General features: G+C 36.9%; 1 protein-coding gene and 2 pseudogenes across 1 annotated transcript; all 3 read right to left on the bottom strand.

The window, feature by feature from the left end:
- Nucleotides 1–2,725: 2,725 nt before the first annotated feature.
- On the bottom strand, nucleotides 2,726–10,445 carry IAPP (islet amyloid polypeptide). Its single transcript, XM_029205334.1, has 3 exons — nucleotides 10,420–10,445; nucleotides 8,639–8,831; nucleotides 2,726–2,776 (listed from the first exon to the last, which is right to left on the bottom strand). Exons 1-3 carry the CDS (start codon nucleotides 10,443–10,445, stop codon nucleotides 2,726–2,728), a joined length of 270 nt encoding a protein of 89 aa, XP_029061167.1.
- A 68-nt stretch (nucleotides 10,446–10,513) lies between these two features.
- LOC114885460 lies at nucleotides 10,514–18,149 on the bottom strand (annotated as a pseudogene).
- Nucleotides 18,150–18,199: 50 nt separating this feature from the next.
- LOC114885695 lies at nucleotides 18,200–18,416 on the bottom strand (annotated as a pseudogene).
- Nucleotides 18,417–26,830: the final 8,414 nt, after the last annotated feature.

Here is a 26,830-nt window from a genome sequence, read left to right as displayed (position 1 = left end):
CTTCTTCAAGGTATGCTCTAACCCCCGGCCACTAAAATAGTATTGAATACCAATGTGAGCTCAATGGACGTTTGTTGAGTGACTGAGTGAATGTTTCAATAAACTGATATCAGCAGAGTAATACAGATAAAAGTCTATGTAAATTCAGAGGAGAGGCTCCTTGGAGACTGTGGCATTTGAACAGAACCTGGGTGTAGACTCCCAGAGGGTGAGGGGAGAATATCGAAAGGTGAGCAAATTCTGTGAGCAAGGGTGTGGAGGTGGGCAAGTGTGAGGTGTGAAATGTAATCTGGAGTTCCGTGGGAAGGACCTTCATGGACTGGTTACAGGATTTGGGCTCATTCACTTGGCAGAATTTTCATTTAACCATAAAAGAAAATTTTCCTAGTTGTGTATAGAGCAAAGAAATGAGTCTCAATAGAAAAGTCAATATGTTAAGAGGTTGGAATTAACAGATACACACTACCATATACAAAATAGATAACCAACAAGGACCTACTGTATAGCACAGGGAACTCTACTCAATATTTTATAATAACCTGTATATATATATATACATATATATATACATATATATATATATATATACATATATATATGTATATATATACAAAATTGAATGCCCGAGCGCCACAACTACTGAGCCTGCGCTCTAGAGCCCGGGTGCCACAACTACTGAAACCCGTGTGCCTAGAGCCCGTGTTCCGCAACAAGAGAAGCTGCAGAAATGAGAAGCCCGTGCACCACAACGAAGAGCAGCCCCCGCTCGCCGCAACTAGAGAAAGCCTGCACGCAGCAACGAAGACTCAATGCAGCCCCCCCCAAAAAAAAAGAATCACTGTGCTGTACACCTGAAACTAACACGACATTACAGATCAACTATAGTTCAATTAAAAAAAAAGGAAAAGTCAATATGAAAATCTCAGCTGGATTTGGGAGAGGGGATAAAGGTAAGCTACAAGTGATCTTTCAGTATTGGAAATTTTTAATAAGGGTATTAGACTTTTCAAACTTTCTTTCACTTGAAACAAAATACACAATAAAGTAAGACAAAGCTATTTGATACTGGGTAAAGACTGTTATCCTCAAAAGCAAAAGCAAAAAGTTCTTTATATTCTGAACACATATTTCTTGCACCATTATTCTTTTGCCTGACCTGTTTGTCAAGTTCACAGACAAACTGCTTTGGCAGAGTACTATACAAAATAAGCCACAGTGGAAGCAGGGAAAAATGGTTTTTTGTTTGGACATGAAGTAGAGAAATTGCCTGGGCTTTGGAGTCTGATAAACCTCGGTTCCAGTCTTGGAATGACCCTTATTAACTGTGTGATCTTAGACAAGTCAGCTCATTTTCTTTTACAGATACTATCCTTTATTTTGACAGATATGGCTTGTTAGGAGAAGGCAAAGAAATCCCTGTCATTCTTTTTTTAAAAATATCTATTTATAATATTTATTTATTTGGCTGTGCTGGGTCCTAAGTGCGGCACGCAGGATCTTCGTTGCAGCATGCGGGATCTTCGTTTTGGCACGTGGGCTCTAGTTCCCTGACCAGGGATCGAACCCAGGCCCCCTGCATTGGGAGCATGGAGTCTTAGCCACTGGACCACCAGGAAAGTCCCTGTCATTCTTATCTATTCTTACAGAATGAAATTTTTGTATCAGCCCATTTTTTATTCCTTAGTTTCTATCAGCAAATCGTATAACGATACATGCCTGATGGAGTTTTGTGACGATGAACAATACAATATATATAAAGCGCATGTAGATGGTACTTAGAAAATAATGACTTTTCCCCCACACTAATTCTGTCTTGATTTCTTGTTTCCCTCACAGTGTTGTGAAAGGAAGATAAGAGGTTTTACAGATGCCTTGGATTGGGGGAAGTGGTATAACTTAGTGGCTAAAAGTTCTGGTACCCCCCCCCCAAAATTAGCGTGTAAACTCCATGAGGATGGGGGATTTTGTCTGTCTGATTTACTGAGGCATCCCCAGCACTTTACAGAGTGTCTGCCATATATTAGGTGCTAAGCAAACATATGGAATGGTGAATAATTGGGTTAATATCTTGGCTTCACCATGGGACTTGGTTTGTATTTGGTACAAACCGAGGCAGAAGAAGGTGAAGTGATTTGCCCAAGGTCAAACAGCCTCAGTTTCTTCATCTGTAAGATAGAGAATAATAATAGTATTTTTATTGAGCTATACTTGGCATATAACATTAAACTGGTTTCAAGTTTCACAACATAATGGTTCGATACATGTATATATTAAGAAAGATGACCACCATAAGTCTAGTTGACATCCATCACCATACATGGTTACAAATTATTTACTTGTGATGAGAAATTTAAAGTCTACTCTCTTATCAACTTTCAAATATACAGTACATTATTATTACCTATAGTTAATTACATCCCCAAGGCTTACTTTATAATTGGAAATAACAGTATTCATTTCACAGGGTTTTATGAGGAGTAAATACATGTGAATGAGTTTAAAATAGTATCTGACACGTAGTGAGCCTGCCATAAATGAAGCTCTAAATGGGGAGGCAGTGGGGCTTAGCAATTAATGGGTACCAATTAAATCATGCCAAGTACAAGCTGAGATAGATAAACAGATAGGGACATTCAGAGGTAGGGTAGAGTCTGTTATTAAAAAAACATATTAACTGCTCCCTCAAGCACCTTTCTGACCTCTACAGTGGGCAGGTACTGCCCCCTTACAAAGTGTGATCCAATGCCACATCAGAGGGAGAAAGTGGAAGCTTCCTCTACAAGGAAAAAGGAAGGAAACAGCGTTTATTGCAGGGCAGATTTGCAGCCAAAGTCTTAACTGTTTTCATCCCTGACACGATCTCATTTCATCCTTACTGCCTATCTCTGAGTTATTTATTATTCTTTTCATGTAGGAGACAGAGGTTCAGAGTAGTCACCCAAGTCTATGTGACTCCGGGCTACACAGTCCTCCTACCACATGACACTAACGAGGATACACCTTCATTAGCTGTCCCATACTTCCCCCGAGGGGCTTTGCTGTGGAACAAATGCAAATCTCCCATCTTTGGCTGCATGGTGAACAGCAGCAAAATGGTGGTTCCCTCCTCTGAGAAAGAGAAGGATTTTCTACCCATGTCCCAGGAGAAATGTATATATCTTATCTTTGCTAAGACATAAAAAAGACTTTGGATCAATAACAATACATCAAAACTCAAATCTCTGGTCCATACTGTTGTTCATTTTTTTTCACTTCATAAGCATTTCTGCACTGTCATCATGAATGAATAGGAGGATTGAACTTATCAGAGATGCTATTGACACCACCTATACAATGAAGAAGAGGTGAAGAATTTGATTGCAATTTTTAAAGAAGCTACCATTGTTTACTTCAACCCAGCACAGGTATATTTCATGTCATTAGTAGATGTCCAGAAGTAGAATGGGCCTTGGAAGCACAATGAAATTTTCCACCAGATTCTGTTACTCAGTGATTTCTTTAGCAGCCACAAAAAAAAAAAAAGTCACTGTATTATAAAGGATTCCTCCCTAGGTATAACAAGAAAAACATTAGCTGCTATATGCTATATGACTAGCTGTCACAGCATAATTTAATTTTCTAAGAAATTACTGAGGGTTGTTCTAATTCCAGACAATATAAAGTGTGACAATTTTTATAACCTTAAGGATACTAATTGCAAGCCAAATGATATAGCTATTTTAACTTATTCACATGTAGCCTCACAGAAAAACATCTGGCTGTTAATATGTAAACTCTAAGCTCCTGTTTGGCTCCTAAAATGATAAACCTACTCAGCACAAATACTTAATCCATTTCTCTCCTGACTGCCCAGAACTCTCAAGTTTGATTGTCATGTCTGAGCATCATAGATAAATTTCTAATGTGTTCTGTGTCTTTATTTCTTCTGTTGGAAATTCCACAGAGCTCTGACTCACTGTGTTCTTCGATATCTCAATGTGCACTATTAATAAATGTTTCAAAGCAGAGACTTTTCAGTCGGTGGAAATATTGTCCAAATAATGTAGGTTAAAGAGCAGCATGGAGATGAATGGCCAATGCATATTACTATGTTTACACAAAAATGATCAAAAATTTAAAATTTCCAAAGTTTTAGCAATAGGCAGAGATTTGAATTTTGTTTATGAAATTTGTTCATGAATGAGATGTATGTTATAAATCAATAAATAATAAGGAGGAAGGAACATATGCTAGCATATGTAATTTTTCAAATGAAAGAGCACTTTTCTTTCAATAAATTGAGAAACATTTGCTCCTGTCCCACTCCACCAGAAAAACCATATTAATGGAATTTACCCAATCTTACTTGTTATGAAAATTTAGAATTTTTATTTTAATAATTATTTTATGGAATTTAATATTTAATTGTGTAATACTATGTTTAGTTTATTTGGAGGTGGAATTCATTTCCCAAAGGGTTTAGTAACTCAAATCAAGAAAACCATAATTAATATGTTCTGGTATGATGAAGATACATTCCATAGCAATTTATCAATTATTTTTAGTTACATGGTAAAACACCCCTGGGATAAAATGATAGTACTTTCTTCTTCCATAAGCTGTATGATATGTTTAGAAAGCACAATTGTGTAATCCAGGGGTCCCCAAACCCCTCAACCCGGGCCGCACAGCAGAAAGTGAGCGGCAGGCCAGTGAGCAAAGCTTTATCTGCCGCTCCCCATTGCTCTGCATCACTCACATTACCGCCTGAACCATTCCACCCACCGACTCCCTGGAAAAATTGTCTTCCACGAAACCGGTGCCTGGTGCCAAAAAGTTGAGGTTGGCTGGCTGAATCCATTGTCAACCAAAAGATGCTGGTGGTAAATAAATATCAAGTTATTTTCAGAAGATAAGAGCAGTTAAGCTCTATGCTAGCACAATATCAAGGACAGAAGATGGAAAATGCCCAAGTAGCCTAACGTTCTCCAGAATGTGTAGATAGGCTTAATCTTCTTGATTGTGAAGCAGGAAATTTGTGAAATGGAGAATGACTAAGTTTCAGTCTCCGCCCTTAGTTAGGAATCTAGCAATGCTGAAGAGAAATGTTCAGTCACACAAATAATACAGCAATAATATAACATTATAATAGAGTATTTTAATATGAATAAAATAGTAATAATATGATACTTTAATATCAGATTTCTTTTGAATCTAAAAGATATCTTCAAAGTGTGGTTAGAGCTCAGTGGGTGGAGAAATCATATTCAGTAGGGCAATGATGAAAGATTCTTGACTTTGTCATTGAAAGATTTCAAAAGGCTGCACTGGGGGGCATTATTTCAATTTGGAGGGAATGGAGGGAAGAGTCAGAGCTTGGAAAACAAGAGAAAATGTGATGATATCAGTTAAACAGAAACAACTAAAAAAAGAGTTTGGCAGAGTGTATGTATAAGGAATGAAATGATGTGGGGTAACCCTGGAAAAGAGGATAGGGGTTACTTGATGGAGGGACTTGAATGATAGGCTAAAAAAATTGATGTATTTTTGTAGATAATAACAAGCCTTTGAAAATTTTTGCATAGAACAACTGATATAATAAGAAATGTGCATTTGGAAACTTATTCTGGTATCGATGTATAGAATGGCAGTAAATATTGGAGGTGGAAAACTATTTCAGCAGCCTGTTGCAGAGATCCTGGCTTGCACAAAGAAAGCTGGAGCTACGTTACTGGCAATGGGAGAAGAAAGAAGAGACATATCCTAGTAGCAAGGACGTAGAGTACACATGTCCTGGTAACTAATTGGAATGTGGGGAGCAAGGAATTTGAGCGATCGGTGATAATTTCAAGATATCAAGGCTGAATTACTGTGGAAGAATGGTTACGCTGCTATTAGATATAATAGAGTCAGGAGGAGAAGTAGGTTCATTAGGTAGGATGAAAGTTTGACTTTGGTTATTTTGTTTTGGTACGCTGTAGATAAAAAGTCACAAAAGTTTATTTCTTGGTCATACTCCATGTCCAAGACAGGTCAGTAGGAGAGTTCTTCTCCATGAAGTCACTCAGGGCCCCAGCCAGAGGGAAGCCTCACCAGCAACGGCTGCAGCGGAGTAGAGAAGGATTGAAATGTTTCACATAGGTTTCTTAACCTATGTGTCAACCTAGATGTGACACACATCGTTTCTGCTAATATTTCATTGGCCAGAATGAGCCACATAGCACCACCTGAATGCAAGGGTCTGAGAACTATACTCCCTTGTATGCTTGGGAAGGAGAGGATGTCGTTGAGCACTAATAATGTCTACTACAGATGCACTGAGTGTAAGGAAGATGGATTTTTCCATGGTTTTGAGTAGTGTGTATGTGAAAGGGAAAATAATGGGTAGAAAAAGAATACTTTCTCCTACATTATATAAAAAGCTCTCCCTGCACTCAGCCAAAGGAGCTTTAGACTCACAGGCTTTTCTACTGTTAACCAAAAGGTGTTATTTCATCTCAGCATAATATTACCAGGTAATGATATTCAGGCTTCAGAAAAGTAAGAGGCTTATTGCAGAATGTCCTCTCACAATGCTTAAAGAGAATTTCTAGAAGTACTAAATGCAGTATTAATAAATAAATTCTTTGTTCTGACTCTGTATTGCAACATGATCGATATAAGAAGCATTTTTATTTCTAAATCTTCAATAAAATATAATTTGTAGCGTGGACATAAGTATTTGGAAGTTTACTCAAGAGTACTTATGATTTCATGCACCACAGGCACAATGAGAAGAGTTGAGATAAACTTAGTCACCAAAACTTACTGTTTATATTTGCAGTTACATCAATAAAGAAAAACTAATCATTATTTTCACAAGCTATTTAATTATGAGGACCCAGGTGATGTATTTGGTACATAAGGCATTCCCAACCTTTATATATTTAGACTCCTACTGGCCTACGAATACCAACTAAGGAAATAATGCTGAATTTGTTCAAATGTTTCACCTTGATAATAAATGTAATGAGTAAACTTTAGAATAACATCTACTCTTAATGTCTATTGTATCAATGTAATAACCTCTTTCCTTCTCAAAAGTCTCCTGGTTGGAATAAGTGACATAGTAACCCTAACTCTATCCAACTCCTTAGCACTAGAGGTCGTTAGGTTACTATACATTAATTCTTCTTGTTTTATATCTGGGAATTGTGTACTGCTGTATACAATGTCCTTGAATATCATATGCGCTCATTAAGATCTCATTAATGCTTGAAAGATAGATTGGGGAGTTGATATAGATGTGAGATGCAATAAGGTGTTACTTAATGTAGACGACTGTGGGAAAATTTTTAAATAAGTGAGTTTAAGAGATTGTAATTTAATTGTACCTTACTCACTTTAAAATGTGCTCATATCCATTTTGAAAGAGGCTAACAATTGAACATCACAAATAGGAATTTATGTACTCATTTATTTCAGTATGCAATTCATGACATAAAATCACTCTAAATAACATCTTCTGTCTCTATACACTCCAAAAAACCCCAACAAACAAACAAAACAACAACAAAGTCTATAATCTGGTGATTTAAGTCATACTTCATAAGGGGAAATTTTAATGTAGCAATCAAGTCAATGAGTCGGATTCTCACTAAGATTGAGATGCTTCCTTTTTCTATTTTCTTTTTAAAATAAAAGCTGAGTGCCTTTAGAAATGCATAATGCAGCATGATAGCAGTTTATATGAGCTAATTCTACTTCCCAAAGTATGAAACTCAGAGTCAGGGAAAAGCAGATACCACATAAGAATCTGACTTAAAGCAAAACATTTCATTTCGTGTTCAGTACTTCAGCTTCCTTCCAAAAAAAGGGCATCAAACACAGAACCTCTGCCAGAAATGTCCAGTTAATTAAACTATGAAAATAAGTTGCCATGGAGTACATAATTTCCAGAAGTCTATAGTCTTTTAAATGCATACATAGTTAATAGGAACATAAATTACTTTTTCAGTACCCTCTATAAGAATATGACTAAGACTTGCTGAAAGCCACTTAGAATAAAGGGCATGTACATTTAATAAAATCTCACTGATGATAACTCCCAATGAAACCCTCAGGGACATTGATTTTTAAATTTTTAAGTTACATCTTAGTACCAGCAAGTACAACAAAAAACAGAATTAAACAAAAATATTTTGACTGAATCAGGAGAAGGTTTTAATTTATTGTTTTAAGCAGTACTTTATCTCATTTCAGAAATCTAATGCAAAAAGGAATTGCTTAACAAGTGTACTTACAATTGCTGGTTTTCTAATGTTTATAATCAGAACTTTACTATTACTTGTTTACAATTTATCAAGTTTCCAGGAACCATTTTCTCCTTTGTTCTCAAACTCAGGTCATAAAGATACAGGCCAAAGTAATGACTTTAAAAAATGTTTTAAAAATAAAAATGTACAGCCAAAATATTTCATTTTTAAAGGCTGTCTTTTTATTATGGGATCTTAATTTGTATCAAATTTAAAACAATTCTTAACATGGCAATTTATATGTCCTGGCAACAAACATGGGACACAGACATTCATATATTCACTCCAGAAATGAAGAAGCACTGTTAAAGTCTACAGCAAATCACTAGAGTATTTATACAATAAGAACTGTGAGGTGCACTGACCTCTAAAGGGAGTAAGTAATTCAGTGGTTCTCTCTTTAAAATATCATCTGTATTCCTCTTGCCGTATGTATTGGATCCCACCTTGGTAGGTGAGAAAATGACGCCAAGGTTGTTGCTGGACCAAACTAAAAAATTTTCCAGGCGTTGAGTTGCACAAGTGGCGGTGTAGCATTTCCGCTTTTCCATTTGATGACTGGTGACATCGAACAAATATGAAAGGTTAGAGACCTGGAGTCAGGATTGGGTACAGCTATTGTGTATGTGATGAAACGTAGAGGAGACATCTTCACATTAGTAATTCAATATTTTGATTTGCAAATATCTGGATGATTGACAGAGCTTTTGGACACCTTGAAGATGCAGCTTGGAAATCATATAGCAAACCCTCCATTATAGTCAGTATTGAATTTCCCAGTGTGATCCTTTCTTTGGAAATTCAGAATATATTCAAGATAATAATAATAATGTCTTTGTCTTATATGCTTTTAAATACTGACTAATCTATTTCCCAATTTAAAAAAGGACTTAGAAAGTAAAATACATATGTAACCTGGAATATGTAGACTTAAAATATATATACATTCATTTCCTGCATCTTTCCAATAAGAATTAAGTAGTGTTAGTTAATTTTTGTTGGGTTTCCTGGGATCATTGAATTAGTAGTGTTAAGAGAAATGTCAGATATTATAAAGTCTCAAGGGAATCAATTTTATCATCTGTTCAGGCACTTTGACCTTTATAGTGTGGGAATTCTATTACTATTAGCCTAAATAAATGGAGATTACCATGTTCCTGCCACTTACTAGGTTCCTATGCGTTCAACAATTTTAATGATAGAATTGGTTTAAATGTTAAAACAGAAAGGCTTTTTATGTCAATGGTATTAATATTCATCATATTCTTTCAGCCACCTGGAACAACTGCATAATAATATTATGGATAAGTCAGAAATTATAACTGTAAATAATTTGTTTGAATTTTAACTACTCTTTCTAGTTACAGAGTTTACATCAACTCTCTCTCTCTCTCTCTCTCTCTCTCTCTCTCTCTCTATATATATATATATATATATATATTTTTTTTTTTTTTTTTTTTTGCGGGACGTGGGCCTCTCACTGTTGTGGCCTCTCCCATTGTGGAGCACAGGCTCCGGACGCACAGGCTCAGGGGCCACGGCTCGCGGGCCCAGCCACTCCGCGGCATGTGGGATCTTCCCGGACCGGGGCACGAACCCGCGTCCCCTGCATTGGCAGGCGGACTCTCAACCACTGCACCACCAGGGAAGCCCAACTCTGTATTTTTATACCATCTTTTGTTTTAATGTGTTCTCATAACAGTACTGGAAATAGACACAACTTTAACATTGCTTTTTGCTGGTTGTTAGGAACACTAGGGAAATATTTTAGTTCTCAGCTCCACAGAAACCAAAATATTGGTTAACCTTACGTTAAGTGTAGAGCGGGAGAGAGATACATGTATGAGGCTAAAAACTCAGTATCCAGAAGCCAGTGGATATACATAATTTGAGGCAAAATTGCAATGGTTTTGATCTCAATGTGTTTATTTTGTATGGAGAGTACTTCATTAATAGTTTGTATAGAGATAGCCTAAGAGTAAATATTTTAAAAGTGCAAGTGAAACTTTATGTTTTTACTCTCAGATCTTCTCCCATACAGAAAATTATTCTTTCAGCATTAAATGAACTGGTATCTGTTGCATGTGAGTGTATGTTGACAAACCAATTATTCAGGCAAAGGAAACCAAGTTTGGGGCTGAATTACCTGGTTTGTATATCAGTCTTATTCATATTATCTCTTTAATTATTTCTTTTGCGTGTATAGTACACATGGCCAATGTGCATGTCCAAAGAATGATTTAATGCTTTAAAGGATTGAACCAGTAACTCATACACTGAACATTCAATTCTAAAAGATGGTAAACTTTTCCTGAAAAACAGCAGTAATTGGAATTTGACCCAAACACTTCAAACTGATAAATTTAAAGCAATAAAGGAAATATGGATCAAATTGAGAAGGTTCAAAGGGATTTCTGGAGACTTCCCTGGTGGTGCAGTGGTTAAGAATCTGCCTTCCAGTTCAGGGGACACGGGTTCAAGCCCTGGTCAGGGAAGATCCCACATGCCGCGGAGCAACTAAGCCCATGCACCGCAACTACTGAGCCCGCACACTGCAACTACTGAAACCCGCGTGCCTAGAGCCCATGCTCCACAACAAGAGAGGCCACTGCAATGAGAAGCCCGCCCACTGCAACGAAGAGTAGCCCCGGCTCGCCGCAACTAGAGAAAGACCGTGCGCAGCAATGAAGAACCAACGCAGCCAAAAATAAATAAATAAATAAATATAAAAAGTGAATCTATTTTTTTTAAAAAGGGATTTCTGTTCCAGGATACGTTTGGCAAATGCCTGGAGCAAAGTGTGAAATACTACTCTATGTGTTAAATGTCTGATAATTGATACGTCTGATAATTGGTCTCAAAGTCTGTAATAGGATTTAAAATTATTCTAAATAAAATATTACCTTCTTTGAGTTAGCTAAGAGGGCCATCATTCTACTGTAAAGAAAAACTAAGAGCTTTTATATTTGTTGGCTTCATAATTGTGAACCTGCTTTCCCCAACAGGACTTTTCGTGTAAATATGGTAGTCAGGATACATAAGATTCCATCCAAAACTATCATTAAGATGGAAATTGGCTGAATTGGTTTTAAATTGGCTTTAATTTGGTTTTAAATTGGCTGAAATGGTTAGTGAAAAGCACCATACTCCTATTTTCATGTGTTTTTTCCTCATTGACTACAAGGCAGACCCGGCCTGCCAGCCAACCCACCAGCTAGTAACAAATACTAGTTTAAAACTACTGACCACTTACACACATGCACACACACATGGAACTTCTTGGCTTTAAGAGAGTTTAAACAGTGATGTTGACTATAGGCCAAACGTTAACTCTTAGATTGTCTCTCTTTAAAAACATCTCAGTGTCAAGAGTTTTTATTTTTTGGCCGCACTGTGTGGCTTGCAGGATCTCAGTTCCCCCACCAGGGATTGAGACCTGGCCATGGCAGTGAAAGCCTGGAATCCTAACCAGTAGGCCACCCAGTAGGCCACCAGGGAACTCCCTCAAGAGTTTTTAAATGGATTCCTTATCCCAGGTCTTAGTAGTTATCTGTGGAGGTGTGTGAGTTCCTGTAGGGAGCTCCCAGTAACTCCAGAATGAGACCCATGTAATTGTACTTTTGGTGGCCCTCTGATTATCTCCAGGCAGATGGTTACTCCTGAGTCTTAAAAAGTTGGTAGGCAAATGTGGGATCCTTTTGTCGCACTCATGAGTGTAAAGTAACATAACTATGTTTTGATATGGTTTGTAAAGTCTGTTACCTCTTAATCCCATACCATACGAGTATAAAAGTTGAAAAAGATCTTGAGTGAGATGATGGACTTTGTGAAAAAAATGACATTGAATAATAAATCTTCATCAGCTTTATTTTTTTTTAAGGTGTTTAAAATTTGAGATGTTTCCTACATAGGCTTTCTCAGCTTTTTTTGAGCTTTATAGAATATTACATGGTTGAACAGCTCGAGATATAAAATTCTTCCTCCCCCTTAAAAAAAAAAATGACCACACCATACGGATTCCAGGAAATTCAGTTTCCTGAAAAAAATTGATGAATGGTTTATAAGTTTTTTTTTTTTTTTTTTTGCAGTACGCGGGCCTCTCACTGTTGTGGCCTCTCCCATTGTGGAGCACAGGCTCCGGACGCGCAGGCTCAGCGGCCATGGCTCACGGGCCTCGCCGCTCCACGTCATGTGGGATCTTCCCGGACCCGGGCACGAACCCGTGTGCCCTGCATCGGCAGGTGGACTCTCAACCACTGCGCCACCAGGGAAGCCCTATAAGTATTTTTAATAATAATTTAAAGTAAGAGATTGTACGACTAGCATGAATATATAATTTGTTAATAAGTAATGTTACATACTATTCTATTTCTGAGCAAAGTTCACCTCATAATAAACGAATATCCTTAAAAACATACTGGGTAAAAATACTTAGCAAATGAGTATATCTAATGAAAGAGAAGATCAAGATATAGACAGAAATACTAGGTAATATTGCTAATTTTCCTGTCATCATTCAATTGTTCTGCTAGTATACCAGAAACTTCATGGCAGTTTTAAAGTTATTTTTATCCAGAAGAAAACCAATTGAAAATTACAGTCAGTTCTGAGAAGAACATCCTGTAAACTAGATAAGCCCTGAAATGAAAAGAAAAAATCTTCTGATGATTCTTATTATTTATTATACTTAGGTGCTTTAGAAATCTTTCCATACCACCAAACACCTCCATCTCAACAAAAAACACCTGGAAGGAAAATAGAAAAGATGCAGATAATTCTATGAGAAGAGTTCTAATACAACTTAAGGCAAAGTCTTTTCAAAAGTAACCTTATTCTCCTTGGTCTTTAAGAGAGTATAAATTCAGTTCTACAAAACTATATGGAATCAAAACCAATTTAGGCACAAATGAATCCTCATTATATTATTTATGACATATGCGTGAATTTGAACTTAAGGATCTTTTAAATAAATGGAGAATCACAGTTTTAAAGGTTTTTCATTTGAAAGTTATAAATACTGCAAACGTTTTCACCCTACATGGGTTTTAGACCTCCTTAACATTACCATTCAAATGAAATGACACCTTTGAAAATAAGCTTTTTGAAAAAATCCTGATGCACATGCTACCTATTGAAAACATTTTCGGAGGTATTAATTTACATTTAGAGCATCTTGGAAGTAGTCTCATGAAAAATAATATTTTAGTTATAATTCTGTTTCATTAACAGAACAGTTAACAACATAGAAAGAATCCCCCTAAGAACAAATGGCTTTTTAACTAGAGCTTCTATTAACTTCTTAGCAAATTTAATTTGCCTCTTTATTATTTCTATATATTTAAATTTTCAGAAAGAGATGTAGAAGTTTTGGATATTGCCAGAGCTGAGAAAAAAAAAAAAATATATATAAACATACAGTAAAATTCCACCTCATTTAACATATATGCTTTAAATTTCTCTAGTTTGTTTGAGAATCAGGTTAGTATAGCAGAAGTTACTACCTTTTGGGTTTTCTTGCTTCATGTTTTGGCTTTGCTCCTCTAAGTTCCAACAGCATATTTCTGACAAAACTGGAATTATCCGTTCCTGTCTGTCAGAAGTTTCATCAGAGAGATTTATCAGACTGACATTATTCTTTAAAGAACACAGAATTTAAGGAACAGTTGAACAGCTTAATGTACTATTCTTTTTTTTCTCTATTTTACATTTACTTTTTAAAATAATTAATTTTTTAACATCTTTATTGGAGTATAATCGCTTTACAATGGTGTGTTAGTTTCTGCTGTATAACTTTTATTGATGTAGTCCCTTAACAATTTTCAAATATTTTCAAAGTTTTCCCTTACCCAATTTCCTTCTTGAAACAATCTGGAAAATTAATATTATAGAATATTATCGCTTTAGCCCTTCTTTGAAATAAACCATATATTTAATCCCAAATTTGTTCTAATGCTAAATAAATAATACTATCCCAGCAACAAAAAAATCCTTACCTTTTAATGTCTCAGTGTCAGCAATATCAGAAAATACCTTTGTTAACAAGGAAGCTTCATGAAAAACACCAGGCTTGGATCCACTGGAGCATTTACTCCCCGACTTGCTAACCAGTAATCCAGCTCTTATATACCCTTCACACCTTTCCCAGCTCTGACATCAGGCAGTTCAGAGAGACTCTGTCATTAATTTCCATCCCTATAGATAGAAAGTACCTCATAGACAGCAGAAGCAGATGGGTCATTATTACATTAACACATCAGTGAATGTTAACGTAGTAGATACAGAGTATCTTGGTGGAATTAATAGTGTGTCACACACAGCAGAAACTTGAATTTGCCACCTTTGTAAAGTACCAGAGTGGATTTTCATGGATTAAAGAGACGTTTGTAGTAAGGAATTGGTAAAAAGAAGTGATTAAGAATATCAACAATATGTTTATATGCAAAGAATGAAGCTAGGGACATTGAAGTGTCTACCTGAATTCAAATAACGCTAGGGGCTTAAATCCATGAACATTCAGTAGCAGATTGAGATATAAGGGCAAAGTACATTAAAAAAAATATACAGAAGACAATTGAAAGCCATTTATAATGAAGCGGGAAGAGGAGGGTTAAAGGCATAAAAATAATTTTCAACCTGTAAATTCATTTGTCAGCATTTAAATAGAGACACAACTGTAGCCAAGCAGTTTTTTCACTGACTTTTTCTATTATTACATAGAAACATCACAATTATTTTGAAGGAAAAGATTTAATTTAGTTTTTATTTTTTCCAAATTGTTCTTTTTCCCCTGTATTTCTAAGTCATATTTAAGTTAATATTCTAAGTTATGACAACTTAAGATCATATATAGCAGCTAAAACAAATTCCAACTGTCAGTGAAAATATGTATGTCTGTATAATCTAGAAAAGGTGGAAGTTCTCCAAGTAAAATTTTAAGTTCTCTGACTTCATATATTTCTTTAAAACTGAGTAATATAGTTTGAGGGTGTTTAGTAGAGATTTTAGGAGGAAAGAAACTGTTTTCCAATCCTAGTTTTAATTAGCAATGATTCTGAAATTTTAGTATTTCTGTGGAAATTACTGATATTCCAAAGGGAAATATAAAATCACATGTTTTTGAAGAATAATGATTTCCCGTAAGAAGATAATTAAGGTATTTAACAAAGTGTATATAATGATACAGAAATGATACAGAGACCCAGAGATGTGAAATAATATGTCCTATGTCACACGTTTAGTTTGAGTTGGATCCTGGACCAGAACTCAGTTTTCTGATCCATGGTCTGGTGTTCATTTAGACCAAAATGCCTGATTTTAACCTACATATTTATTTATTTTCCTAATTGTTCTCCCTCTGAGATGTTAAAGATGACAAACATACATTCAAATATTAATTCTTTCACCACCTGGGAAATAAATGTTATAAGGAAAATAATCTTCTACCTAAGAAAGGAACAGGTGGACCTGGTATTTTTAAGGAGTACCAAATGCCAGGCACAGTTATTTAACTGATATGTGAGACCTCACTTCATCTGCACACCTCTAAGGTGGGTATCATTTGCCCCAATTGATAAATGATGAAACTGAGATTCAGAGAATATAAATTACTTGCTTAAGGTTGCACAGCTACCCAAGGACAAAGTGAAATTCAGATTCTCATCTGTCTGTCCCACGACATATATTGCTTTGTTATAAAGGATCTCTATTCCTATAGACTGAATTACCAATTGCTTCTTGTAAATTCTGTATTTTATTACAACTCTTTGAATGATTTTGTTATAGCTAGACATGGCCTTATGTTGGTCTTGTATAACGTTTGGGTAAGGTCAACATCGACCCCAATCTCAAACAATTTTAGGTCTTACTTGCTTCCTATAGCAATGAAAGTCATCATGGTGGTGGTGATTTAGATCATCTTTATGAGGCAACTCCATTATCAGATCCTAAGCTCCTCCCTACAGGACAAACATCACTATCGCTCATTTTTATATTCCCTCTAGCCTTGCTAGTCAAAAGTGTGAATAAGGTGCTGGTAGCTTTGACATCACGCAGGAGCATTTCAGAAACACCGAATCTCAGGCCCCATCCCACATCTTCTGAATCAGAATGTGCATTTAAAAACAGATCTCCTAAAAAAAATTAAATTAAATTAAATAAAAAAAAAACAGATCTCCTCAGTGGTTATATGTACACTTTTGAGGAAAAACTGTCCTATTGTATATTCCATTCACTGATTGATTCAGTCAGGAGTGATTAAGGACTTACTCTATGACAGGGGATATTCTAGGTACTAGAGATACAACAGTGAACAATGCAAATTTCCTGGTCTCATGCAGCTTAGAGCCTGTGGAGGAAACAAAGATAAGCAAGTGAATAAGTAAATACGCAATTACAAATGGTACATACTGTGGAGAGAATTGACATGGTGGTGAGAAAAAGAAAAAAATGGCGGCATTAACTTGAATCCTAAAGCATGAGAGAAAACCAAGGAAAGAGTGCTGGGGAAATGTTCGAGGCCAGAGAAGCAGCATGTGCAAATGCAAGTGGAGGAACAAGAAAGTGGTAGAAAGATGATGCTGGAGACAGAAGCAGGAGCCTGAAGATGCAGGAGCTCAGAGGCTGAGCTGACTTTGGATTTATTCAGAGGGCAATCCGGAGCTATTGAAGGGGTCCGAGCAGGGGTGTGACTTGTTGTACTCAGCATCTTTAAAACATCAGCCTGACTGCTGTGTGTGGAATAGATCAGAAGGTGGCAAGAGTGAAAACAGGACATCTGTTGGGAGACTAGGCAGTATTCCAGATGAGAGATGATGAAGCCTTGGACTTCAGAAGACTTAGAGAAGTAAACGGGTTCAAATCATATTTGCGGTCATGACATGATGTGGAAAGGATTAGGTATGGGGAATAAATGAGAGGGAATTGAGGATACAGGTGAGGATATAATACATAATATGAATGAATGGTCTATGTATAAAATTTTTAAAAAGTAAAAGATTTTTAAAATGTCTTTAAAAAAATAATTTCTAGTTTGACCAAATGTGTGTTTTCACAATTTAAAACACCCAAATGGTATTACAATCAAAACAGCAGTCCTCTGCCTACCTCTGAATTTTGAGCAGGGGGAAGCCCAATTGGTGGGCCCACGGGTGGTCTCATACCAGGTGGAGAAGCCATAAGGCCTGGAGCGGGGGTTGCTGGACCAACAGGTGTGGGTGGAGTCCCCTGCCTTGGTGAGTCCTGAGCTGGGGCTCCAGCAGTGCTGGCAGTAGCAGCCACTGCAGCAGCAGCTACAGTTCCTCTTCCCTGGAGTCATTACCTGGTGGGATGGCCTCCCAACCCCTCGGACAGGACCTGCTAATCCAGCAGGAGCCTGGGGAATTGGAACACTAGCTGGTACACTTCAGTCAGCTGCCTTGCCAACCCCAGGGCCTCTTGTAGCTCCAGCAAGTGGTACCCAAGCAATGTCAGTATATTTGGGGGTGTACCCTCCACAGTCACAGAAACCAAGTTCTCTTTGTGGCAACCCCAGACCCCAAACCTGCTTTTCTTCATGCTCTGGATGCTTTGGATTCTTTAACCTGACCTCCTTGATCTCATCCCTGTCACAGAGGATCAAGTTCATATGTTTGTCAAAAGCCTTAAAGATGCCAGTGAAGATTTGGCCATCTTGCAAGACACATCTCAATCTACAGTTAATGCATGCAGCATCTTGTTGCTCTTTCCACAGTCATTGTTGCTGTTCCACCAAATCTAATGTCCCCTGGAAGGTTTCAGGATCCTTGAGACCTAAGGGAAGGCTACAGTTAGAGGTATGACGCAGGTTCTCCTACAAACAAGGCAAGCTGGGGCAGAATCTTCAAAGAGTAGATAAAGCATTGTTTTTTTTTTTTTTCTTCTATCAGCTACCTGGCTATTCCAATACAGCTTTACCCACCTCTTGGTGTCTCAGCTAAGAATGTCCATGTCAATTTTGCCTTAAAATCTACCATGGGTACTTGCTGCTGCTGAGATCTCTGCAGGCACAGTGGACACTCTTGATCGCTTGGTGAGGTTGTCTTTCTACGTGTGACTTGAACTTCCACCTCTGGTATGTGCCTGTTCTGTGGTCCGTTTCAGGTGTGAGCAGTCCCTGGTCTGCTCCATTGCACCGCTGGCTGTTCTTCAAAACAGAGCATTAAGCAACACTGGCCGCTCCACTCTGCTCCTCCAAAAGTCTTTTCAGGATTAGATTTATTAGCTTAATCTTATGTATATTTTTCTCACTGGTTTTCCATATCTTTAGTTTTTTGAACGTCTTAGAAATATCCTAAACTTGATAGACTAACTTTTCCATTTAAAAATCAACTTTGGGGCTTCCCTGGTGGTGCAGTGGTTGAGAGTCTGCCTGCCAATGCTGGGGACACAGGTTCGATCCGGGAAGATCCCACACGCCGCGGAGCGGCTGGGCCCGTGAGCCATGGCCACTGGGCCTGCGCGTCTGGAGCCTGTACTCCGTGGGCGGAGAGGCCGCGGCAGTGGGAGGCCCGTGTACCATAAAAAAAAAAAAAAAAAATCAACTTTGACAACCATATTTTTTTTAATTTTCAAGATCTCTTGCCTTTTGAATAGCACCTCGGTTTTGTTTCATTGATGTAAAATCTATTCTTATCTACGAGGATACTATTTCTTTCTTTCTCTCTCTCTCTCTCTCTCTTTTTAAAATTCTTGTCCCTTTCTGGTCTCTATTTCCTTCAGTTCCTTTTTGTTTACCTTTGAATGTTTGTTTTGGTCTCTGTATTTCTTATTGGAGCTTTCTTTAAGTATCTGATGATTCTTAGCTATCCCTTTATTTATTTTTATATTGTTGTTTTACATCTTTATTTAGGTACTATAGAAATAAAATAAACTGCACATATGTAAAGTGGACAATTTGATTGGTTTTCACAAATTTATACACCCCTGAAACCATCACTGCAAACCATCACCACAACCAGATGTACAGATGTTTCCATCTTCCAAAAAGTTGTCTTGTGCACTTTTGCAGTTTATCCCTTGTTCCACTCCTTCATTCTCCTCTATTCCTTTACCCCCTCGCTGGGCAACCACTGATGTGCTTTTTGTTCTTGTATATTTGTTTGCATTTTCTAGAATTTCCTATGAATGAAATAGTACGGAATGTACTCTTTGCCTGGCTTTTTTTTTTTTTTCCACTCAGCATAATGAATTTGAGATTTATCTGCCTTCTATATCAATAATTTTCCTGTTTATTGCTGAGGAGTATTGCTTCTTGTTAACACGGCTCTCTTAGCCTTATGGAGACTGAAACATAAGTCATTATATCGCCTCAGTTTTTTTTCCATCTTGCATAGATGTGTAGCTGTCTTCTGCCTGTAACTTTTCTCTCTCATTCTCTTTGTCTTTGTGGATTCATATTCTTTTTATCTCTTTGCTGTCATTTTAAGATTGGCGTGATTAAATGAAGTCTAACATTGCATGTTGATTCCTTCAAGAAGTATTCCGCGGCTTGGGGAGATATTTAGAATTCTTTCCTAACAAGCTTTACTTTTTATTTTTATTTTTTGCATTAAAAAAATTGTTCATTCCCTATTTATAGGCTTCAAACTTAACAATTAATTTTTGATTATAAAAATTTAAAAAGGAATAAAAAATTGAAAGATATGAACTAGTGACAAATAAAACAAAAGATACAAAATTGTTAATATATACGGTATTTACGTATGAAAATAGAACACAGTAACAATTTTTGTGTTAAAGTTCCAGGTTATGACTGATTTTTCTCTAAGCATTTTTTATGTTGCTACATAGTTTTAAAACTATCTCGTTAATGGATTGCCAAACATACTGTGAAGATGGTATCAGTGTTCTAAACATTCTCAGAAATGTGTTTTAAATCCGTGTTACATGGTGTCAAATAATTCTTCTATTATTCCACTCCACCACGAAGATATAAGTAAGATTATTTTCTACGCAAAAAGCTACAAATTAGGGGCTTCCCTGGTGGCGCAGTGGTTGAGAGTCCGCCTGCCGATGCAGGGGACACGGGTTCGTGGCCCGGTCCGCGAAGATCCCACATGCTGCGGAGCGGCTGGGCCCATGGGCCATGGACGCTGAGCCTGTGCGTCCAGAGCCTGTGCTCCGCAACGGGAGAGGCCACAACAGTGAGAGGGCCGCGTACCGCAAAAAAAATTTAAAAAAGCTACAAATTAGCAAGCTGGGTGATTTTCTGACACACACTCTCTCACCTCTTTGTACCACAGAATCACTTCGCTGGAAAGTAATTTAGAATTGCCATTGTTTTCACACCACACGTAGTCATTCTTTCCTGCTAGCCTTTAAAATGCAGCATAGGAATTTTTAAGTCCCTAAAGTGAAAAATGCCTTTTCCAATATTCCCTTCACATGTCCTACCAGATTCAAAAGGCATGAATAGTATATTTGTTTGTTTGTTTAATTTATTTAATTTTTATTTTTATCAAAGTATACTTACAATTTTATGTTAGTTTCAGGTTTACAACATAGTGATTTGATATTTTTATAGACTATAGTAGGGTATGTTCCATGTGCACCTGAAAAGAATGCAAATTCTGCTGTTTTTGGATGGAAAGTTGTATGAATATCTATTAATTCCATTTGGCCTAATGTGTCATTTAAGGGTACTGTCTCCTTATTGATTTTCTGTTTGGATGATCTATCCATTGATGTAAGTGGGGTAATAAAGTCCCTTACTATTATTGTATTACTGTCAATTTCTCTGTTAATATTTACTTTATAAATTTAAGTGCTCCTATATTAGGTGTATATATGTTTATGACTGTTATATCCTCTTCTGGATTGACCCCTTTATCATTATATAATGTCTTTCTCTCCTTTATTTTTTTAATAGACTTTGTTTTAAACTCTAAGTAGTCTGATATAAGTATTGCTACCCCAGCTTTCTTCTGATTTCTATCTGCCTGTAATATATCTTTCCATCCCCTCACTTTCACTCTGTGTGTGTCTTTAGTTCTGAAATAAGTCTCTTGTATACAGAATATAGATGGGTTGTGTTTTCTTAATCCGATCAGCCACCCTATGACTTTTGATTGGAGCATTGAATCCATTGACATTTAAAGTGATTATTGATAGGTATGTACTTATTGCCTTTTTGTAAGTTGTTTTCTGGTTGTTTCTGTAGTTCTTCTCTCTTCTCTTCTTTTTTTAGTCACTTCCCTTGTGGTTTGATGATTTTCTTAAGAGTTATGTTTGGATTCCTTTCTCTCTCCCTTTTTATTTCTATTGTAGGTTTTTGATTTGCAGTTACCATGAATTTCATATATGTCAACATTTAACTATATCTACTTGTTTTAAGTTGATAGTCATTTAAATTCAAACACATTCTAAAAGATATATTTTTTGCTTCCCCTTCCCCCCCACATTTTGTGTTTTTGATGCCGTATTTTACATCTTCTATGTCTGTCTCTTAACTGTTTGTTGTAGTGATAGTTGAGTTTACAATTTTTGTCTTTTAACCTCTGTTCTAGCTCATTTAAGTGGTTGATCCACTGCCCTTACTATACCTTTGCTGTTACCAGTGAGATTTTTCTCTTCCTATATTTTCTTATTTGTTATAACATTTTCTTTTTCACTTAAAGAAAACCCTTTACCATTTCTTGTAAGAACCATTTAGTGGTCATAAACTCTTTTAGCAGAAAGCTTGTCTGGAGAACTATCTCTTTTTCAATTTCAAATCTGAGCGGTAACCTTGCTGGGTAGAGTATCTTAGGTTGTAGGTTTTTTCTTTTCAGCACTTTCAATACATCATGCCACTCCCTTCTGGCCTTCAAAGTTTCTGCTGAAAAATCAGCTGACATCCTTCTGGGGATTCCCTTGTATGTGACTCTTTGTTTATCTCTTACTGCCTTTAAAATTCTCTTTACCTTTGACTTTTGCCATTTTAATTATGATACATGTTTGTGTGGGTCTCTTTGGGTTCATCTTGTTTGGGACTCTCAGGTTCAGGATGTTTTCAGCCATAATTTCATCAAACCCATTTTCTGCCCTCTTTTCTCTCTCTTCTACTTCCAAGACCCCTCTAGTGCAAATGTTAGTATGCTTGATGTTCCAGAGGTCTCTTGAACTATTCTCATTTTTTTAAAATTTTGTTTTTCTTTTTACTGTTCTGATTGGATTTCCACTATTGTCTCTGCCAGGTCACTTATGCATTCTTCTGTATCACTTAGTCTGCTGTAATTTCTTCTAGTGTATTTTTCATTTCAGTTATTGTATTCTTCAACTCTAACTGGTTCTTTTTTTATATCTTCCAGTTCTTTGTTGAAGTTCTCATTGTGTTCTTCTATTCTTTTCCCAAGTTCAGTTAGCATTATTATTATTGCTTTGAACTCTTTATCAGGTAAATTATTTATCTCCATGTTATATGGGGTTTTTTTTCCCATTTTTTTTTCTTGTTCATTCCTTGGAAACATATTCCTCTGTCTTCTCATATTTCTCTGTCTCTATGAAATTAGGTGAAACTGTTACCTATCCTGGTCTTGAAGGTGTGTCCTTGTGTGGGAGAGTCCTTATGCAGTTTATCTGTGCCCAGTGGCTTTGGTGGGAGAGATGGATCTGAAGTGAGCACAGGCTGTGACTTCTCCTGAGTTGTGCTGACAACCACCACATTAGTGGGAAGTAATGTTGGAGTCAGAGGGGCTAGAGCTGAAGGCAGGTGCAAGCCAGGGCTTCACCTAGGTTCAGTGCTGGTCACTGCCCTATTGTGGGTGGGTCCAGGACCCTGAGGCACAGAGGCTGCACTTCTTAGCTGGCTCTGGGTCTCTGCCTTGCTCAGAGGCAGGGTCAGGGCCCAAGGAATTTGAGCCACACTTCTGCCCTGGCTATAGGCAGCGCTGGCCCTGAGCTGGCTCTGCTTCTTCCCTGGTGTGTGCACACGCATTTGCAATGGTGATCTTTGCCCTAATAGGAGAAGTGCTGGAGCAGAACAGGCCGGAGCAGGAGTTCAGGGCAGGCTGGAGTACACACGGGGCCATTCTGGCAGGCTGGCCAAAGCCCCTGGCAGTTTTCAATCTGATGTCTCTGTGCTGGGGCTGAGAGCAAGCAAGTTTGTTATGCACTCTTCAAGAGGGTGGAGGTCTTGACCAAATCTCTTCTCTTCCCTTCCTACCGAACTCCATGTGGTTTATTCCTTACAGCCTTGGTTGTAAAAGAGCTGTTCTTCAGGTGGTTCTCAGCAAGAGTTGCTCTGTAAGTAGTTGTAGCTTTAATATGTTCATGGGGGGATAGGAGCTCAGGGTCTTCCTACTCTGTCATCTTGATCTTGCCCCCTCATGAGTAGTATTTTGAAAAGAGACAGGAGCTAACCCCATTCCTGCTGAAGTTTAGGGGAGTATGAACAATGCCTTCTCACTAAGAGCTTTGTTTTATTTTTATGCTTTTGTGGTGAGTTCCGTGTTTAATGGCTTGCAACTTTATATTTTAAAAGTGTCTCAAGAAACTATCTTAATGAATGCTTGGACCAAATTTTGGTAATATTAAGCAGTATAGAATAAATGTTATTATTAATATAACAGAACTAATCCCAAACATATCTATTATATTAAGAAATACATGGGCTTACCTTACTTACTAAAAGACGGATATTTCAGATAACCCACAAAAGAAATCGCAACTGTATGCTCTGTATAAAAGACATACTTTCTGTCCTGTTTTAATAGTTTGAAAAATGATGCATTTTTAAGGACTTCTAAGATCCTGTTAATTCAGACATATGGATTAGCAGCTTTTGAAAGGCCTGATGTTCCCCCCAAATCAAAACAAAATAAGCACACAAGCAAATGAACAACAATCTCTGAGTTAGAAGACTGTCAGGAGAACTTAATTTATTCTCCTTTGATGCTTGAATTATTCATTCAGTAATATTTGGAGCATCATTGGGTACTAAACTCTTAAGTATAGTCTAGTTTGGAATTTGGGCAACTAAATAAACACTAGCAATGATGTTTTCAACCTGCTGGATAAAATACCACAAACTGACTTAAACATCAGAAATTTATTGTCTCATTGTTCTGGAGGCTGGAAGTCTGAGATCAAGATGTTGACAGGATTGGTTCCTTCTGAGGGCTGTGCTATATCTTTCCCCACCTTCTCGTAGTTTGCTGGCAAATCTTTGGTGTTCCTTGGCTTGTAGAAGCGTCACTCTTATCACAGTCTTCATTTCCATTTGAATTTTCTGTGTGTACATGTCTCTGTTTCCAAATTTCCTTTTTTTTTTTTTTTTTATTAAGACACTAGTTATATTGGGTTAGGGAACCAAACTACTCCAGTATGACTTTGTCTTAACTAATTACAACTCCAGTGACCCCATTTCCAAATATGGTTACATTCTGAGGTGCTATTAGAACTTCAACTTATAAATTTGGAGGGAGGGGAAATAATTCAACCCATAACAGTTGTTTTCTAGGAATTCTGCAAAAATGTTTGTTTGTTTGTTTTAAATTCTCTCCTCTAACTCAATGGTTTTCTTTCTTTCTTTTTTTAGTCTTTCTCAGTGGAGGAGTTTCTTTTATTGTTTTGTGGTATTTTCTGTGTTATTTATATTTTAGACTTTATTAATTTTTTTGTGATCAAATATATGGTTAATTTTAGTAAAGCTTCCATAAGCACTTGGAAAAAGCTGTATTTTCTAATTCAGGTACAAAATTCAATATATATCCATATCATCTCCTTTACTGAAAACATTATTTAAGTCATTTAAGTCTTCTGAATCCTTTCTTATGCTTTTCATTTTGCTATGCCTTGGACTGGGGGGAGAAATAAGTTGCTATTATTTATTTCTCTCCCTGAATGTCTCTGCCTATCTATCTTTGCATCTCCTGAATTTCCTGCTTTATGAAATTGCTGTACTCCCACTGGGTGCATAGAAATACATAACACATCTTCACTGTGTATTGTTCTTTTTAGTACCTTTAACATGCTTTTTGCTCTGAATTTTAATGCCTTTTGCTCTGAATTTTACCTTGTCAGATATTATGATCACGACGTCTGCTATTTCTTTTTTTTTTCTCTTTTCTTTTTTGGATATCATTGTCCATTCTTTTAGTCTTTCTGAATAACTTTGTACTTAGTGTGTCTTTTATACACAGCATAAAGTGGGGATTTGTTTTGTGAGTTATCTGAAAAATAATCTTTCTTTTAATAAGTAAGTTAAGTTCATGTATTTCTTGATATAATAGATATGTTTGGTCTCAGTTTTGTCATATTAATAATGACATTTATTCTATAGTGCTTAATTTATCAGACTTTGATCCAAGCATTTTTATATTATTTAATCCTTACACAAATCCTCATTTTTAAATATATGATGAAACTGAGGTACAGAGAGGATAGTAACACACCCAAGGCTACAGAGGGAGTTAGTGGTAGAGCTGGGATTCAAATTTAGTCTAGTTCCTGAATCTTGTCTTTTATTGACTGCATTATATAACCTCTTTATTTTGTACTTTTTATGCTAACTCTGGGTAATTAATTTCCTAAGATTGATTTTTCAATACACAAATTATCTCTTTCATCTGTATCTGATATGTTGATACCCATTCTGTGTGTTTTTAATATCAAAGATTAAGTTGTTTTAGTTTTAAATACTTCTTGGTCATTTTTAATAGTCATTTTAGGTTGATTTAAAAACAGTGCATTTGTTTTGTTTTTAATCATTAACCACTCTCAGTGGCAGTGGCTTAATTTGTGTTTATAAGATCATATGTTCTTTTTTTAAAATTCTTTTTTGTAAATTAATTAATTTATTTTTGGCTGCATTGGGTCTTCATTGCTGCACACAGGCTTTCTCTAGCTGCAGTGAGCGGGAGCTACTCTTGTTGCGGTGCAAGGGCTTCTCATTGTTTCTCATTGTTGTGGAGCATGGTCTCTAGGTGCACAGGCTTCAGTAGTTGCCGCACATGGGCTCAGTAGTTGTGGTGCATGGACTTAGTTGCTCCACAGCTTGTGGAATCTTCCTGGACCAGGGCTCAAACCTATGTCCCCTGCATTGGCAGGTGGATTCTTAACCACTGTGCCACCAGGGAAGTCCAAGATCATATGTTCTTCAACTAAATCTGTGGGAATCCTGAGGGTCCACACTGGGGATGTTCCCTTAGAGAGGATATGGTTTATTTGCCACTGTCCAGAATTTGCTGACATCTGAGATCACTTAAGCTCCAAGGAGGGTCAAGGTAATACAGGAGACTCACATTAGTTTCCAACCTTGAGACAGACCCAAAGCTTAGGACTTCAGGATCTCAGGACTCCTATTATTATTTGTTCCCAGAGAGACTTTCTTTCACTTACTGTTTACTCACGGCTCTCTGCTCAGATTTCATTTCATTGCCTCCCCCATCACACTCAGATTTCCTTTCCTTCTTGTGAGCTTAGCCATGCCTTAAAGATGTTTGTCTTAATTTGTCCAGGTTCTAGTTGTCTGTTAGTGGGAGGGCCCTTCAGTATAACTTCATACTATAAAAGCAGAAGTGTGTATGCATATTTTAAGGACATCCAATCTATATAGTCAAATT

The sequence above is a fragment of the Monodon monoceros genome, unplaced genomic scaffold (assembly GCF_005190385.1).
Source record: "Monodon monoceros isolate NGI ecotype Baffin Bay Population unplaced genomic scaffold, NGI_Narwhal_1 Super_Scaffold_6, whole genome shotgun sequence".
NCBI classification, from domain to species: domain Eukaryota; kingdom Metazoa; phylum Chordata; class Mammalia; order Artiodactyla; family Monodontidae; genus Monodon; species Monodon monoceros.
Note: the sequence above shows the minus strand (reverse complement) of the source record. Positions and strands in the feature narration are given on the sequence as shown.